The following is a 13,007-nucleotide window of genomic DNA, read 5'->3' as shown; positions in this document are numbered from 1 at the left end:
TTTATATCATATCTGTAATATATATATATCATATCTGTAATATATTTATATCATATCTGTAATATATATATATCATATCTGTAATATATTTATATCATATCTGTAATATATATATATCATATCTGTAATATATTTGTATCATATCTGTAATATATATGTATATAATGTGGAAAATAAATATATGTATATCATATATTTTTGATTCTATAAGTATATTTATGTATCCCTATGATACAGCGAATAATATACAACTATCGTAGTATCGTTCGTTGGACGTACTAGTATACTAAATTGAATGATCATTAGCGAGAAGCCAAGGCGACGCGGGTGGTCCATGAAGCCCAGATCCAAGAGAAGGCGGCGGCGATGCACGACGTCATCACGCAGTTGAATGCAGCCAATGCCGACCTCGGTCGGTTGAAAGTTGCTCATGCGGATGCGATCGTGGCTGTCAAAGTTGCTGCGTACGACGCCGTGGCGGCCGAGCGCCGCGCCGCCCAGTCCGCTGAAGAGACCCTGCGGACGCAACTGACAGAGATGCAGGCGCGGTGCCACGAAGTTGAAGCGCAGTGCCATCGATATCAAACGCAAAGCGAAGACGATCACGTCCACGTGGCGTCCCTGCGTCACGAAATCGAGAGCTTGCGTGCGATGCTGCACACGCTCCAGTACGCCCCGTCTGTATCGCATGGGTATATGCAGGCTGGGCCAGCGCGGCGAGTGGCGGCGGAGTCTGCTTCTTCGTGGAGGATGGCGGAAAGGTTTAAACAACCTCGTCAAGGGAATGGAGACGACCCCGAGGAGAGATGCGATGCGGCGCGGGTAGAACGTGGTGGCCAACGAGTGATGTTGTCGAGAGGTGGCGAGGCTGGTCGAGGATTTGTGAAAAAAGCAACTAGCTTGGGAACGAGCCATGTTAATCCACGCGATATGCCGCCAATGCATGAACAGGACCTATATAAGCAGCAACACGAACACCAACAGGAGCGGGAAGACGACCATGCCCGGGATGTAGCAGCCGAGCCGGACGAAACAGTGGCGGCGGCGGCGGCACAGCGTGAGCTGGAGCCACTTCGACAGCACCAACAAGACGCCGCGGCGGCGGCGTTGAAAGCATCTCAGGATACCCCCCTGGACCAACAATTGAAAGCGCATAAACATGCAAAACTCGATATGCTGGAGGAACGCATTCACTTAGAGGCGAAAGACACCAACATCCAGGACGAGATGGCCCGACGGGCGATGGCGGCGCGAGTGACGGCGGAGGTGACGTGGCAGCAGCTGGAGGATGCCACGGACCAGTTGGCTACTAGTAGCCATCTAGAGCAGACGGATGAACCGAAGGAAAGTGAGCAGGCAGAGGACGATAAACCAGAGGAGGACACGACGCAGTTGAGGCACGCCGCCTTGGAGGAGGATCAAGTTCAAGCGCGAGATGGAAATGATGATCATCGAGGGGACGGAGGCGCGAGGGGCTACGACGTAGACGGGGACGAATCGAAACGAATGGACGAGAAGCAACGGGCAATGGACGCTGCTGTGGAAGGGACCGCTTGGCAGGGACAACTGGAAAACGACCAATCGAGTAAAGTGGTTTGGGAAACACACGAACAAGAACGCCGTGACGTGGCAGCACGAGCAGACGAGGCGACAGAGAGCCAAGACACCCGAAATGCACCAGACGACGCCAAGCAAGTGGCCCGACAACAACGAATCGACGACGAGCGAACAGCGATCGAAGCAGCAGCAGTTGCCGACGCTCGTGAGAAGCAGCACCAATTGAACGCTGAAATCCAAGCTAAACAAGTCAAACAACGCGAAAACGACGAAGCAGCTGCAGCTGCCAAGCTCAAGGCAGAGGACGAAGCAACCGCCGCCAAGCTCAAAGCAGAAGAAGCTGCAGCAGCAGCTGCCAAGATGAAAGCAGACGAAGAAGCAGCAGCAGCTGCCAAGCTCAAGGCAGACGAAGAAGCAGCAGTTGCTGCCAAGCTCAAGGCAGACGAAGCAGCAGCAGCCGCCGCCAAGATGAAAGCAGACGAAGAAGCAGCAGCTGCTGCCAAGCTCAAAGCAGAGGAAGCAGCAGCAGAAGCAGCTGCCAAGCTCAAAGCAGAGGACGAAGCAGCAGCCGCCGCCAAGATGAAAGTAGACGAAGAAGCAGCAGCTGCTGCTAAGCTAAAAGCAGACGAAGAAGCAGCTGCAGCTGCCAAGCCAACGCCGGCCAACGACTCGAGTATCATCGACGAGTATCGGCAACGGGCGGTGGTGCGACGCGCAGAGAAGCTTCGACTGGAGCAGGAAGCCAAAGCGAGGGAACAATTGAAGAAGGACGAGGAAGAGATGAAAGCGATCAAGGAGCGCGAGGACGCAGCAGCAGCAGCGGCACTTGACGAGGTACAGAACGAATGGATAGATGTGAAAAGGAATAATAGGGGAGATGTAGCAGGAACGGGCGTCGGAATCGGGCGAGTCGGTGCTGTCTGTGGGGGGAGTGGGGGGCGACGACAGGTATGTGTGGATGAGGAAATTTGGATATGTAAGATCATTCGTAGTGGGGATGGCAGTGCCGATTCGTTTTAGAGGCAATCAAACATGCCCAAGTTGCTGCTCTCAGAGGTCGTTATTGAATAACAATGCACCCTACTTACTGTGTGTACACCAAACTATCCATTATCGTCGACATGTGACAAATCTCGGCCAAAGCTACACGTATACTTAAAAGTATTACATAAGGCAAAGAGCAATGATGCGTGAAGTGAGCAGTAATCCTGTCCTCACCAACCAATATACATGTATAAGATATATGCAACCCCTAGGCGGCGAGATTACGTCCCTCGTGCCAGAGTTATTCTAGAGTTAAGTAGCCGCCTACTCTAGTTATGCGCCACTGCCGCGGGCGTGATGGGCCTGAAAGCTCGGGTCTCGGTTGATTGGGTTGGCAGACAGATTTGCCAACGCGTGGCGATACTTTTGAAACTTCTCGGCGGCCTCCTTTTCCTTGTCCGTCAGGTAATACAAGCAGTTCTCGCGGCTCCGCTTGCTGATGCGGACGTCCGGCGACGCCACCAAGTAGCGCACACACGTGGCAGATCCCATCGCGAGCCCCAGCGTCACCATGGCCACCAACGGGATATTTTCGGGGTCCTTGAGCAAAACTCGCGCAATTGCCCCCCCCACGTGCATGCTCGTCGTCGTCGGTGAGTTCGAAATGCTCCCACGATTTATAAAGTCTTTGGCCAACGGTACAACGTCGGTTGCCCCCCCGTCCCAAGCCCCGGGGGTGCTCGACAATATCAGAAGCCCCTAATATTTATTTCCGCTATAAACCCGATCTCAAGCTGTACATGAGAATGTTTCGACTAACGTTAGAATGCTTATCGTGAAAGGAGGCTGATCACACCACAAACTAGCTAGCTAGCACTTCAGTGGCCCCGCTTACAGATCGTGGATTCTAACCCGGAGAAATATTATACAAAATTGTCCTGCCTAGAGAACAATATGCATCAAAAGTCCGTTGCCCAACCGATCGTACCACGCCCCCATGTCTCAGTTGTTATTATAATGCGACGTGGTTACTGTCACAGTTATTCGCCTTGATGGGGCCGCACGGCGCGTTTGAGCCGTTCGATCTGGTCCTCGATGCTCTGGCCGACACATCGGCCTTCCGCCAGCGTCGGCACCCGATACACCCCCACCTCCCCCGTCGAGTCGCCGACCACCAGCACGGGCGACGACGGCGCGAACGAGATGCACGTGCAGTGGACGTCTTCCTTGGGGAAATGGGTCACGATTGGGTCAAGTACAGACTGTTCCAAATCCCAAATCTCAATGCGCCCGTCTTCGGTCACGCTGCCAAATATGGTCGCGTCGTTGGGGCACCATGCGACACCGTACACACCGTGGCACAGGTCCACCTGTCAAGTAGATTGTTGGGGGGTGGATTGTGAATCAAAACGAAGGGCGACGTCTCGACTTACGGATCGAAAGTTGAGCACTTCGTGCTGGTCGGCCTCATGCCACAGCTTGACGGTCCAGTCTGCAGAGCAACTCAACAGCAGCTGGTTCCAGAACGGCGACATGTGGATCGCATACACCGCCGCCGTGTGGCCGTAATATGTCTCCAAGTACTGTTCGTTGTACGAGCACGAACATTTGTGGATGTTGCCGTCCTCTGAGAGCGTGCCACGTCACCATCTCACCCATATATATATATATATGAGTATTAGTAGTACCTGTGCCGACAAAGTACACGGAGCTGTCATTCTGGGCAAACTCGATGCAGTTGCCACTGGCTTGTCGCGCAATCACGCCGTCGATGCGCGCTTCGGACCCCATGAGCGGGTTGGGCACCCTCTTGAGGGTCATCAAGTCGGAGAAACTCAGTCCTTTCTTCATGCTCCACTCAGTCACGCGGCCGTCCGACGACACGCTCACGATGCTTTCGCCGCGCTCGCTTCCTTTGTGCACCCACTTGACCTGTCCATATCCACGATATATAGTGTGTTTGGGTTGTCAGAATGCAAACACGTCATGGACACGGTACGTACCTGCCACACAACGTCCAAGTGCGACCCGCTGTGGCTGTCACTCGACAGGATCGGCGCCGCGTCGTCCTTTCGCGTGTCGAACAATGCCACGATGCCGTTGTGAAAGCCCACGGCGAGCAAATTCGGATGCAGCCGGCTGAAATCGATCGACGTGACGCCGCACCCGAGTTTATACACGCGCTCGGGGTACTCTGGGTTTTTGAGCGACCAAAACAGCACGAGCCCGTCCGACTCTGCTGCGTCAGCGTCAAATTGGCCATACGACACGGCCAACAAATCGTCGTTCACTGGGTTCCACGCCTAACCAAAGTATATATATATATATATATTATATATCTCGAGTCATTGTACATCCAAATAACTGAAAGCCCCATCCATGGCAGGACACTCTCCCCCCCCCAGTCAGTCAGTTCGTTTGTATTTGTTTACGCACCACACAAGACACGGTCCGCCCCGCCGTAAGCGCGCACGAGAACCCCCATAGCTTCTCCAACTCGTTCGACTTGTCAAACACATTGACCATCGATGACGACAAGCTGTTTCCCCCTGCCCCCAGCCGCGTCGGTTGAGAAGCCCCCGACGACAGCCGCGGAAAGTTGCGGTACAGCAGGTGTCGGTCGTGATAAAAGTTCTGCTGCACGGCGCGCTCCAGCACTTGAAGTGTCTTGAGCAGACCCGTGGACGCCAGAACCTCCTGCGTCTTCTGCTCGGCGATGATGTCGGCTAGATCGACGTTCGTGTTGGCGGCGGCGTACGCGTTGTTGGCCCCTTTGCCGTCGGCCGAGTTGGACCCGTCCGAGTTGGCGCTGGACCGCGAGATGTCGGCGTGGCTGCCGCTGATGATGTCGCCGCTGGTCACGTCGCTCTGCGACGAGGACGGCTGGTTGTTGTTGGCTGCGCTGCCGTTGACGTTGGCCGAGCTTCCTCCCCCTCCGATCGTCGTGGTGCTGCTGGTGCTGGCACCTGCGATCGCCCGTGAATTGGTCACCGTCCTCGACGTCCCACGCACCGCTTTCGAGTCTAATCCGCCACCAGGTGTTTGCGTGAAATCATCATCGGTTCCTTCCCCCAACAACTGGAATATATATACGCACCCCCACTTGCTCCAACATGATGATGTGACGACGAAGTGGCGGTGGGCTTGTGCCGGGAAGACGGCTGCAACGCGCGTTGCCGCGCCTTGAGGTCCCCCAGAAGCTCCGCCCCGTCCGTGAGCAGCAGACAGCCGGGGGACGCCAGAGATGCGCTCACGATTTCGTCCACTTGTTTGGTCAGTTGCACGTCCACGTTTTCAGCGTCGACCGCGGCTTTGGATTTGTTGGGCGTGGTGTCGAGGGCGGCGTCGTCGTGGTCGTTGCCAGACATGTCAATGTCCGCTTGAGTGCTGCCACAAGCATGATGTCATAATGTCCGAGCTCGAATAAACACATCACATATTGGTTCCTTACGAGTCGAAAATATCCCAGTTCGTGGCACTGCTCGCGGCATCGCGGGTCGCCGGGGGAGCTGTCATGACCTCCTTGGTCTTTTGTGCCAACTGCAAAGTTTGCGTGCGATTCTCGACGTAACTGTCGCTGCCCCGCTTGCTGCCGCACATCTTGCGCTCCATCAAGTCACAGTTGTACTATTGGAGACTTGCGTACCTCCAAGTACTTTCGGTTCTTGGCCACAACGATGCCATGGTCGGGGGTGTCTTGGCCGACGCAAATACTATGCCACTCAAACAGCATCATCGTCGGTGTCTCTGTGAATCGAATGGTCACGGGGCCTTGAACTGCTTTGGTCTCTCCTCGCCCCGTGATGCCTGGTCGGCCATCCCTACAAGCCCTCAGACTAGACTGCACCATATCCCAGCCATATTCCACTCACAATTCGCTTTTGGGTCGTAGTCCTGCAGTGGAGGTCGTTGCGTCCAAGTGGCCAGAGTCGTCGATGCCCACCAGCCCGTCGCCGTCACCATCGTCCGACGCCTCTGTTTTCTTGGCCGATGCCACAGGCCCCGCGAGAACTTTCATCGATGGCACCCCCGATAGAATGGCGTCCAGAGACTTGCCCGAATCTCCGCCCGCCGACGACCCGCCTTCACTCTCTGAAAACACCGAGCTAGTGGATGACGCCATCATGGACACCCCCGACGTGTTGTCGGGCGTTTTCTTGGCCGCCTTGGCTCGCTCCCGCCCGGAAGCAGCTGCCGCCGACTTGTCGGAACCCTTGGTTCGAGTGAACAGCAGCGACTGCGGCGTCACATTCATCCCATCTAGATACACCTGCGTCGCCTGGTTGCCGCCGCCGCCCCCCGCGTGCATGCTGCTGCCCGCGATTTTGCTGGAGGCGCCGACTAGTCGTGAGTGCGACGAGCTAGTTGGGTCATTGTTCTTGGACACACGGGAGCGAGAAGGACTCGCGGCGATCTTTTTCGTCGACGAGCCCGCGGTCGCCGCCTTGGACGTCGCTCGTGCGTTGCTCATGAAAATCGAAAGGTCGCGAAGTATATATATTGTGCTTTGCACCTTTTTTGGCAATTCCAGGGTTAAATTCATTGTTTAAAAATTTCTCAGGCTTAAATAATGTCTAAAGTAACTTGAATAACGGTTGGGTGCGTTGCTTAAAGTTACTTCATCTAATGCGATGATTGGTTGGTTGAAGGTGGTTTTACTGGAACTTTCGTAAAACAAGTTGTTTGCCGTTTTCATTCTGGCAAACAACTTGCTTTACGTCAACATGTCAAGGTGCTTGACGCAATGAAACTGAAGGAGCTATGGCCACATACATGACCTCCCATCCGTGATCACTACAGTACTAACATTACCTACTCCGAGTAATGTATATAACATTAGGGATATAGTTAGGCTACAGTACATGTAGTCGTCGCTCTGTCCAATGATTCAAAGCTATGCCATACCTACAATTCTTGATCTGGTCTAACCAGAGCACTGTACGTGGAAGGCAAGGGCGCACTACGACAACACGATGTATAGTACTCCCATTTCACAGCCTAATACGGTATGCATCGTGATGAACTGGTTGTTGTACGGCGTAAGTTGGCCTGGTGCTGCAACTCGATTAGTTAGCAGCTGAAATAAAGTAAGGGTTGTTTTATTCTGCTGAAATGCAGAACTTATGTTTAGCGTTGTTTTATCTTCAATCGGGCTTATATTATTTTAAACGTCTGGTTGTTTAACGCAGTTAAACAACGGGCAAACTACATGAAAAGCACAATAAATAGTATGCGTAGGTCGAGAAATTAATTCAAGCGAGGTACTATCCGGATTCACTGCCGACGATTCGATTTCCGGAGGATAAACTCGTAGTCAGGAAATCTCAGAGGAAACACAGTGTATTTCTACGTGGTAATGACTCCCATTACATATTGATACCGTGGTGTATATGCAATGTGGCTGTCAGATGCAGTGGCTTGCTCGCGTGAAACAATTTGGCTAAATTAACCTTGCGAATTCCAAGTGGTTGATACCGGTAGTATAGTGTATGTATTTACTACAGTAAGTACCTCGAATGAACGCGCATTTGGTCGAATGTAGCGGTATGTAACCGTATCCAAAAGGCACTTCAACGTGGAATCAGAGTTTGAAACTACCTTTGCAGTGCAATTTACTCAATGTACAGTACAGTATAACGTGCTGATATGTTGGCGTTGGAGCCAGAATGCCTATCAATTTGCTTCCACTTGAAACGAAGCTGCGACATGGTCTCGGCTTAGAAATGCACATCAAACCACACAGCACTGTAAAGTACCAATGCGGTTGATAGATAGATATCCATAGGTCATTCCTTTCAAGCGTCCTCACAGGTTGCTACTTGTATTTCGTGCGTTCGTGTACCAAACATTCTTTTCAATTCGCTTCTGTGCGTTCAACTACATGTACTAACAACTAGTACTACAGTACTACGCATTGTAGTCGATACGTTCAATATCAAAGTGCTGACCTTTCTGGTACATACTAGTACTGCCTTTATCAATCCATACCCACAACCGACGTACGGTAATCATTCCGAAGTAGCTTTCGCTTGGATTGTCCAACCTGAGATCCCACGTTGACACCTTGGGCGATGGATGAGACCGCGTCGACTTGACTACGACAACGCAGAGTGGGCTCTGGGCCATCCAAATCGAGTCAATAGCACTAAAGTACCAGCTAGACCAACTACCTACGACGACATCGTTCGCAAATGAGCTCACCCGGCCAACCTTCCATTTTCTAACTATTCCCGCATTTAGCACTGCTGCTTGTTGATTCCACAAGGCGCTGAGAAGGTTCCCTTCGATTTGAACCTAGCAAGCTTCGATTCCACGGTTTGATGGAATGATGTGCAGTGTACTAGTATGTCCGTACTGTATGCATATCATTTGCATCCATCACCACCGATCGAAATGGGGCCACCAATCCTCCTCCTACTGGATAATAAATACACACTACGAACTAGTCCAATCCTTTGCCTTTATATTTTCACGTCCACCTTTTTCCCCAGAATCCGCCGATGGGCTGCGTAAGCGTCGTGGGCGCGGGGGATGTCCCCACTAGCCACACTCTGCAAGGCGATCTTCCGCGCGAGGTCCGCGTCTCGTGGGGCGGCCACCGCCGCGCGTTTGTTGTACGCCAGCGACGCTTGCGTGCGCCCCATGGCCTCGTGCAGTTTGCCCAAGTTCCGGAGCACCGACGCGTCACCCGGCATGAACTTGAGCGCGTCTTCGCAGTGGGCCAAACTTTCGCGCAGGTTGCCCCGCTTGGCTTGCACCACGCTCATGTTCAAATGGCTGGGGCCATAGGTGGGGGCGGCCGCGATGGCCGCGCGGAATTGGTCGAAGGCTTGGTCTAGCTTGCCTTGGGCCAAGAGCGACAGCCCCAGCTCGTTGGCGTGTTCATGGGTCGCTTTGTTTGTCAGGAGGGCCATGCGGGCATGGCGATGGTACCCCTCCATGTCCCCCGATGCCTTATACAGCACGGACAGGTGGTGCAGCGCCTAGAACAAGGACGTTTATGCATTTAGGATAGCAGGATACATGAAGTCAGCACGTGCATCTTCGTCGGAAGGATTCCGTGCACAACGGGACTGATAGTATGCAATTGCTGCTGCTGCAGGATCGAGCCGAGACATGGTGCTACAGTACTAGAATTGAATCCCACGCGATCTAAATTTAGGTCACGTCACGATTAATTGGTCGCATTTGACCTGCCACAGTGCTGGCCATTTTTCGATAGTAGACATGACGTGGCGTGTCAGTATTTCAAAGGATGCGTATCCGTGGATAGGGGGGGCTGTGTGTGGCCCGTGGGCAGAGGAATGTGTGGTCAGCGATGGCGGCGCCGTGAGCTATGTATGTTCTTGTCCAGCAACGAACGGACGGCCCAGCTTTGCCGTGTAAAGACACCCCCGTTAGTCATGACCTTGCGTTCGACTTTGCACCTACTCGAAAGCTGGCACCACGAGAGAGGTTCACTGGCCCCATTCGATTTCTGACAGAGAACGGCGACGACGTTTCGATCCGGAAAGATCTTTCGAACAGAACACAACGATTCTCTGCAGCTCCACTTTGGCAACTTTAGCTAGTGCGATGTAGAACAAGACCACATGCTTGGAGAGTTCTTTGGTCGTTTCACTTTGGAAAACTCTCAACGCGATCGGCGTGCACCAGTGTTGCTCAAATTCAATCCTGCGCCCAACATAGCAAGGCATCGCCCCCACTATCTCCCGAGTATAGTACACTACCCCACACCACCCCCACCACATTATCATCATCATCCCCATGCTTGCGATGCTCTCCAACGATTCCATGTACCACGCCCCGTTGTCGCCAGGACAAACCTCCACGGCTAGTTCCGACTCGAGCGGGGCGGCGAGCCAACGCGGCTTTTCACGCATGTTGCATGGCTCGGACGCGGTGCCGTCGTGCCACGTATCTCCAGAGCTCAAGTGCCAGTACAAGACGGGCACGTGTACCAACGAGCGCACGACGAAAAAGAACGGCAAGTTGCTCATGCTGTGCGAACTGCACCGCAAGAAGCAGAACGAAATCAAGAAGCGCAGCGACCGCAAGCAGAGCGCCATGCGCATGAACCGGCGGCTCGAGGCCAAGCAGAAAGCCATGGTCGATCCCCGCCAGGACAAAGCCAAGTCGTTCAAACAGCGGGTGCCCAAGTTCGAAGAGCTCTTGTCGTGTGATCCAAGCCACATGTGGGACCACCACAGCCATCACCAATACTACCACGACTCGTCGGCGGTGACCCTGCCTCGGGTCAACGTCTGGCGCACCAAAGACGGCATCGCCACCAGCATACCTGGTCTCCCCCCCAGAGCATTTGCCTTCCCAACCCCCTACTCCCCCTCGGGCCACCTATTCGATTGGAGCGTGGGGCCGCAGCAGCTTGCGACGGGGAACGTCACTCCTCGAGGCAACGACCTCGCCATCCTCGAGTTCTTTCTCGACGATTAACGAACGACCTCCCTCCACCCACTGTACTAGTCTAGTATCCCCCTGTAGTCATCGAGCTTGTGTTTCCCGCTAATTATTAATTGCATCTCGAGTAGTATTAATAACTTGTTAGTCCCCATTCCAACTTTACCGGTCTTAATTGGGATATACTGAAGCGTTGGAAGTACACGAACGATGCAAACTAAGGATTTATTATTGTGAGGGATTTGTGATAGCCAACTACTCCCTGCAATATACAAACTCCGAAGTGCCCACATTGTACAGGGGCGGGGCTACTGTAGACTTTATGAGCGAGTGAATAGTGACAACTCCTTCCAAGGCTCGTACATACAATATATATATATTTATATATATATAATATATACATGACAAATGAAGATATTTGTTTCAAGGATTGGATGGCTCAACTACTCGTAAGTCGATTCCTTAGTGAATACGTTACCAAATCAAGTACTATTACTACGTAGTAGTAGACAGAAGCAAGCACATCATTTACTCGGCAGGGTTTAAATACATATTTTTGGGCTAGGCTACAGTACTACAACTACAACTGTAAAGGAGGTGGTATACAAGGACGGTTCTACAGCGGCGCGTCAGCTACTATTCATACTCGTCGTAGTCGTCGGTGGTTGGCATGGTTAGGCGGCGCCGTTTTGCAGACGGCTCGAGGGCGGACGGACTGGCTTGCATGTGTTGAGCGCGCAGAAGGACAAGGGCGAGCGACGGACACTGCTCAATCTCGAGGCGGAACCCGTCTTCGTCAATGAGCTGGGCCATATTGTCCACAATGTGGTTCACACAAGTCTCTTTGAGGAAGCCAGCGTTGAACTTTTCCGCGGCGTTCAGCAGCTTGACGCATGATTCGTTGTTGACGAGTTCCTTGGCTTGGATTTCGCACAAGTCGCGCAGTGGCCGCATGAGATACTGGTCACCCAGCGACAGCAGGTCAATCAATTGCTAAGGGAACGAACGACGTTATATGCGACACTGTGCCAGGTGTTCCGTAACGTACGGCGGTCGTGAGTTTGGCCAAGTCGTGCACGCGGTTGGTGTAGATGAACTCGAGCAGCTTGGCAACCATGTCGGGGGAGTGGTCCCGGATGAGTACGGTACCGTCTTCGCTCTCCTTCATGCCAGCTTTGGCTTCGGCCGGAAACATGCACCGAAACACTTCGCACCGCGTAGTCAAAACGCACTTGTGCGCTCGCAGTTCATCTTCGTTTGGCCCTACTTTGAGCACCACGTCGCAATTCAGGCCGCTCTAACGCAAGCCAGCGTTAGCGCCGCGACAGGACAGAGACAACGCCATGCTCGTACCTGGAGCATCCGCTTCATGGAGTGGAAGAAGTCGTCGTCGGATAGCTTTGGCGCCATCAAGATGGGCGTGTCCCGCCGGTGCCGCACCTGAATGATGTCGTTCTACTCGGTGGTGAATGCAACGAGGGCCCAAACTCGTTGTACCTTTTGCAAATGGACAGATTCGGGGCATTCTTCGGGGTCCAAGAGGCTCTGTGGTAGGTTCGTTAGTGTACGAGGGTATGAGATCCGCCAACCATGAAGAAGAAGTCTAGACATTCGCGCGGCAAGCCATGGTGCTTGCTGTAATGCCGGAAGAGCGACGAAAAGCGCTGGGTCTTTTGCATCAAGCACGAGTACATGTTGTTGGCGGGCACTCGAATGATGGAACGTTCGCTGCCCGTCAAGATGAGATCTTCAGACGCCTACGATGAACGTACATCAGGGCCATCTATACACAAGGAAAGGCTTGACAGATTGCAGCATTACCTTGACGGTGAACTCGACGTTGTCTGCTCGGACGCTTCTGTTCATGGCGATGATGCTCCGATAGTGGAATGGCCTCGTGCTGTGTGATGCCGCACGGATACTGTACGCCAGGGTCAAGATCGGTCGAAATTTTGGCCAATCAAATCATGGTATGTTCCCAGATGCTGGTCGATATTTTTAAAAGCCAATGGGTGTTATTCTTTTAATCCTTGGGAATAAACTTGAAT

The 13,007-nt window shown here is 52.9% G+C and overlaps 6 protein-coding genes across 9 annotated transcripts in view; 2 read left to right on the top strand and 4 right to left on the bottom strand.

Annotated features, from left to right (window-relative positions):
• Positions 1-2,651, top strand: part of H257_07916 (hypothetical protein) — a 5,193-nt gene extending 2,542 nt beyond the window's left edge. Inside the window, exons 7-10 of one of the 3 annotated variants that reach the window (XM_009833611.1) lie at positions 307-1,923; positions 1,960-2,391; positions 2,444-2,505; positions 2,550-2,577. In XM_009833611.1, coding sequence (XP_009831913.1) covers positions 307-1,923; positions 1,960-2,391; positions 2,444-2,505; positions 2,550-2,577 — 2,139 coding nt within the window. Of the gene's footprint in view, positions 1-306; positions 2,392-2,443; positions 2,506-2,549 lie in introns of all 3 variants that reach the window. The other 2 variants (XM_009833612.1, XM_009833610.1) reach the window with 2 other exon arrangements.
• Positions 2,652-2,874: 223 nt separating this feature from the next.
• On the bottom strand, positions 2,875-3,180 carry H257_07915 (hypothetical protein; the record flags this gene model as incomplete). The annotated part of the gene is made up of 1 exon (XM_009833609.1): positions 2,875-3,180. The coding sequence occupies one exon, from the start codon at positions 3,178-3,180 to the stop codon at positions 2,875-2,877; it is 306 nt and encodes a 101-aa protein (XP_009831911.1).
• Positions 3,181-3,453: 273 nt separating this feature from the next.
• On the bottom strand, positions 3,454-7,032 carry H257_07914 (hypothetical protein). Its single transcript, XM_009833608.1, has 9 exons — positions 6,414-7,032; positions 6,188-6,362; positions 5,993-6,141; positions 5,639-5,928; positions 4,978-5,564; positions 4,545-4,844; positions 4,230-4,473; positions 3,975-4,168; positions 3,454-3,911 (listed from the first exon to the last, which is right to left on the bottom strand). The coding sequence occupies exons 1-9, from the start codon at positions 7,010-7,012 to the stop codon at positions 3,582-3,584; spliced, it is 2,868 nt and encodes a 955-aa protein (XP_009831910.1). The 5' UTR covers positions 7,013-7,032; the 3' UTR covers positions 3,454-3,581.
• Positions 7,033-8,897: 1,865 nt separating this feature from the next.
• On the bottom strand, positions 8,898-9,687 carry H257_07913 (hypothetical protein). Its single transcript, XM_009833607.1, has 2 exons — positions 9,582-9,687; positions 8,898-9,524 (listed from the first exon to the last, which is right to left on the bottom strand). The coding sequence occupies exons 1-2, from the start codon at positions 9,657-9,659 to the stop codon at positions 9,003-9,005; spliced, it is 600 nt and encodes a 199-aa protein (XP_009831909.1). The 5' UTR covers positions 9,660-9,687; the 3' UTR covers positions 8,898-9,002.
• Positions 9,688-10,171: 484 nt separating this feature from the next.
• Positions 10,172-11,092, top strand: H257_07912 (hypothetical protein). The gene has a single exon (XM_009833606.1). It carries the CDS (start codon positions 10,309-10,311, stop codon positions 10,993-10,995), a length of 687 nt encoding a protein of 228 aa, XP_009831908.1. The 5' UTR covers positions 10,172-10,308; the 3' UTR covers positions 10,996-11,092.
• Positions 11,093-11,465: 373 nt separating this feature from the next.
• H257_07911 lies at positions 11,466-12,878 on the bottom strand. Of its 2 annotated transcripts, XM_009833605.1 has the most exons (6): positions 12,781-12,878; positions 12,549-12,716; positions 12,457-12,504; positions 12,313-12,414; positions 12,008-12,256; positions 11,466-11,952 (listed from the first exon to the last, which is right to left on the bottom strand). In XM_009833605.1, the coding sequence occupies exons 1-6, from the start codon at positions 12,823-12,825 to the stop codon at positions 11,596-11,598; spliced, it is 969 nt and encodes a 322-aa protein (XP_009831907.1). In that variant the 5' UTR covers positions 12,826-12,878; the 3' UTR covers positions 11,466-11,595. The 2 variants fall into 2 exon arrangements, with proteins under 2 accessions (XP_009831907.1, XP_009831906.1); XM_009833604.1 differs by having other exon boundaries at positions 12,457-12,716.
• Positions 12,879-13,007: the final 129 nt, after the last annotated feature.

Source organism: Aphanomyces astaci, assembly GCF_000520075.1.
Source record: "Aphanomyces astaci strain APO3 unplaced genomic scaffold supercont1.17, whole genome shotgun sequence".
NCBI lineage: Eukaryota > Oomycota > Saprolegniomycetes > Saprolegniales > Verrucalvaceae > Aphanomyces > Aphanomyces astaci.
This window is presented reverse-complemented; position numbering and strand designations above follow the sequence as displayed.

Coding starts and splice junctions, on each gene's coding strand:
- H257_07914 (XM_009833608.1), bottom strand. CDS start 7,012: ATGAGCAACGCACGAGCGACGTCCAAGGCGGCGACCGCGGGCTCGTCG. Junction 4,474..4,544: donor ACTTGGACGTTGTGTGGCAG/GTACGTACCGTG, acceptor GGATATGGACAG/GTCAAGTGGGTGCACAAAGG. Junction 3,912..3,974: donor AAGTGCTCAACTTTCGATCC/GTAAGTCGAGAC, acceptor TCTACTTGACAG/GTGGACCTGTGCCACGGTGT.
- H257_07913 (XM_009833607.1), bottom strand. CDS start 9,659: ATGTCTCGGCTCGATCCTGCAGCAGCAGCAATTGCATACTATCAGTCC. Junction 9,525..9,581: donor GGAATCCTTCCGACGAAGAT/GCACGTGCTGAC, acceptor TCCTTGTTCTAG/GCGCTGCACCACCTGTCCGT.
- H257_07912 (XM_009833606.1), top strand. CDS start 10,309: ATGCTTGCGATGCTCTCCAACGATTCCATGTACCACGCCCCGTTGTCG.
- H257_07911 (XM_009833605.1), bottom strand. CDS start 12,825: ATGAACAGAAGCGTCCGAGCAGACAACGTCGAGTTCACCGTCAAG. Junction 12,505..12,548: donor GTCTAGACTTCTTCTTCATG/GTTGGCGGATCT, acceptor AACCTACCACAG/AGCCTCTTGGACCCCGAAGA. Junction 12,257..12,312: donor CCATGAAGCGGATGCTCCAG/GTACGAGCATGG, acceptor GGCTTGCGTTAG/AGCGGCCTGAATTGCGACGT.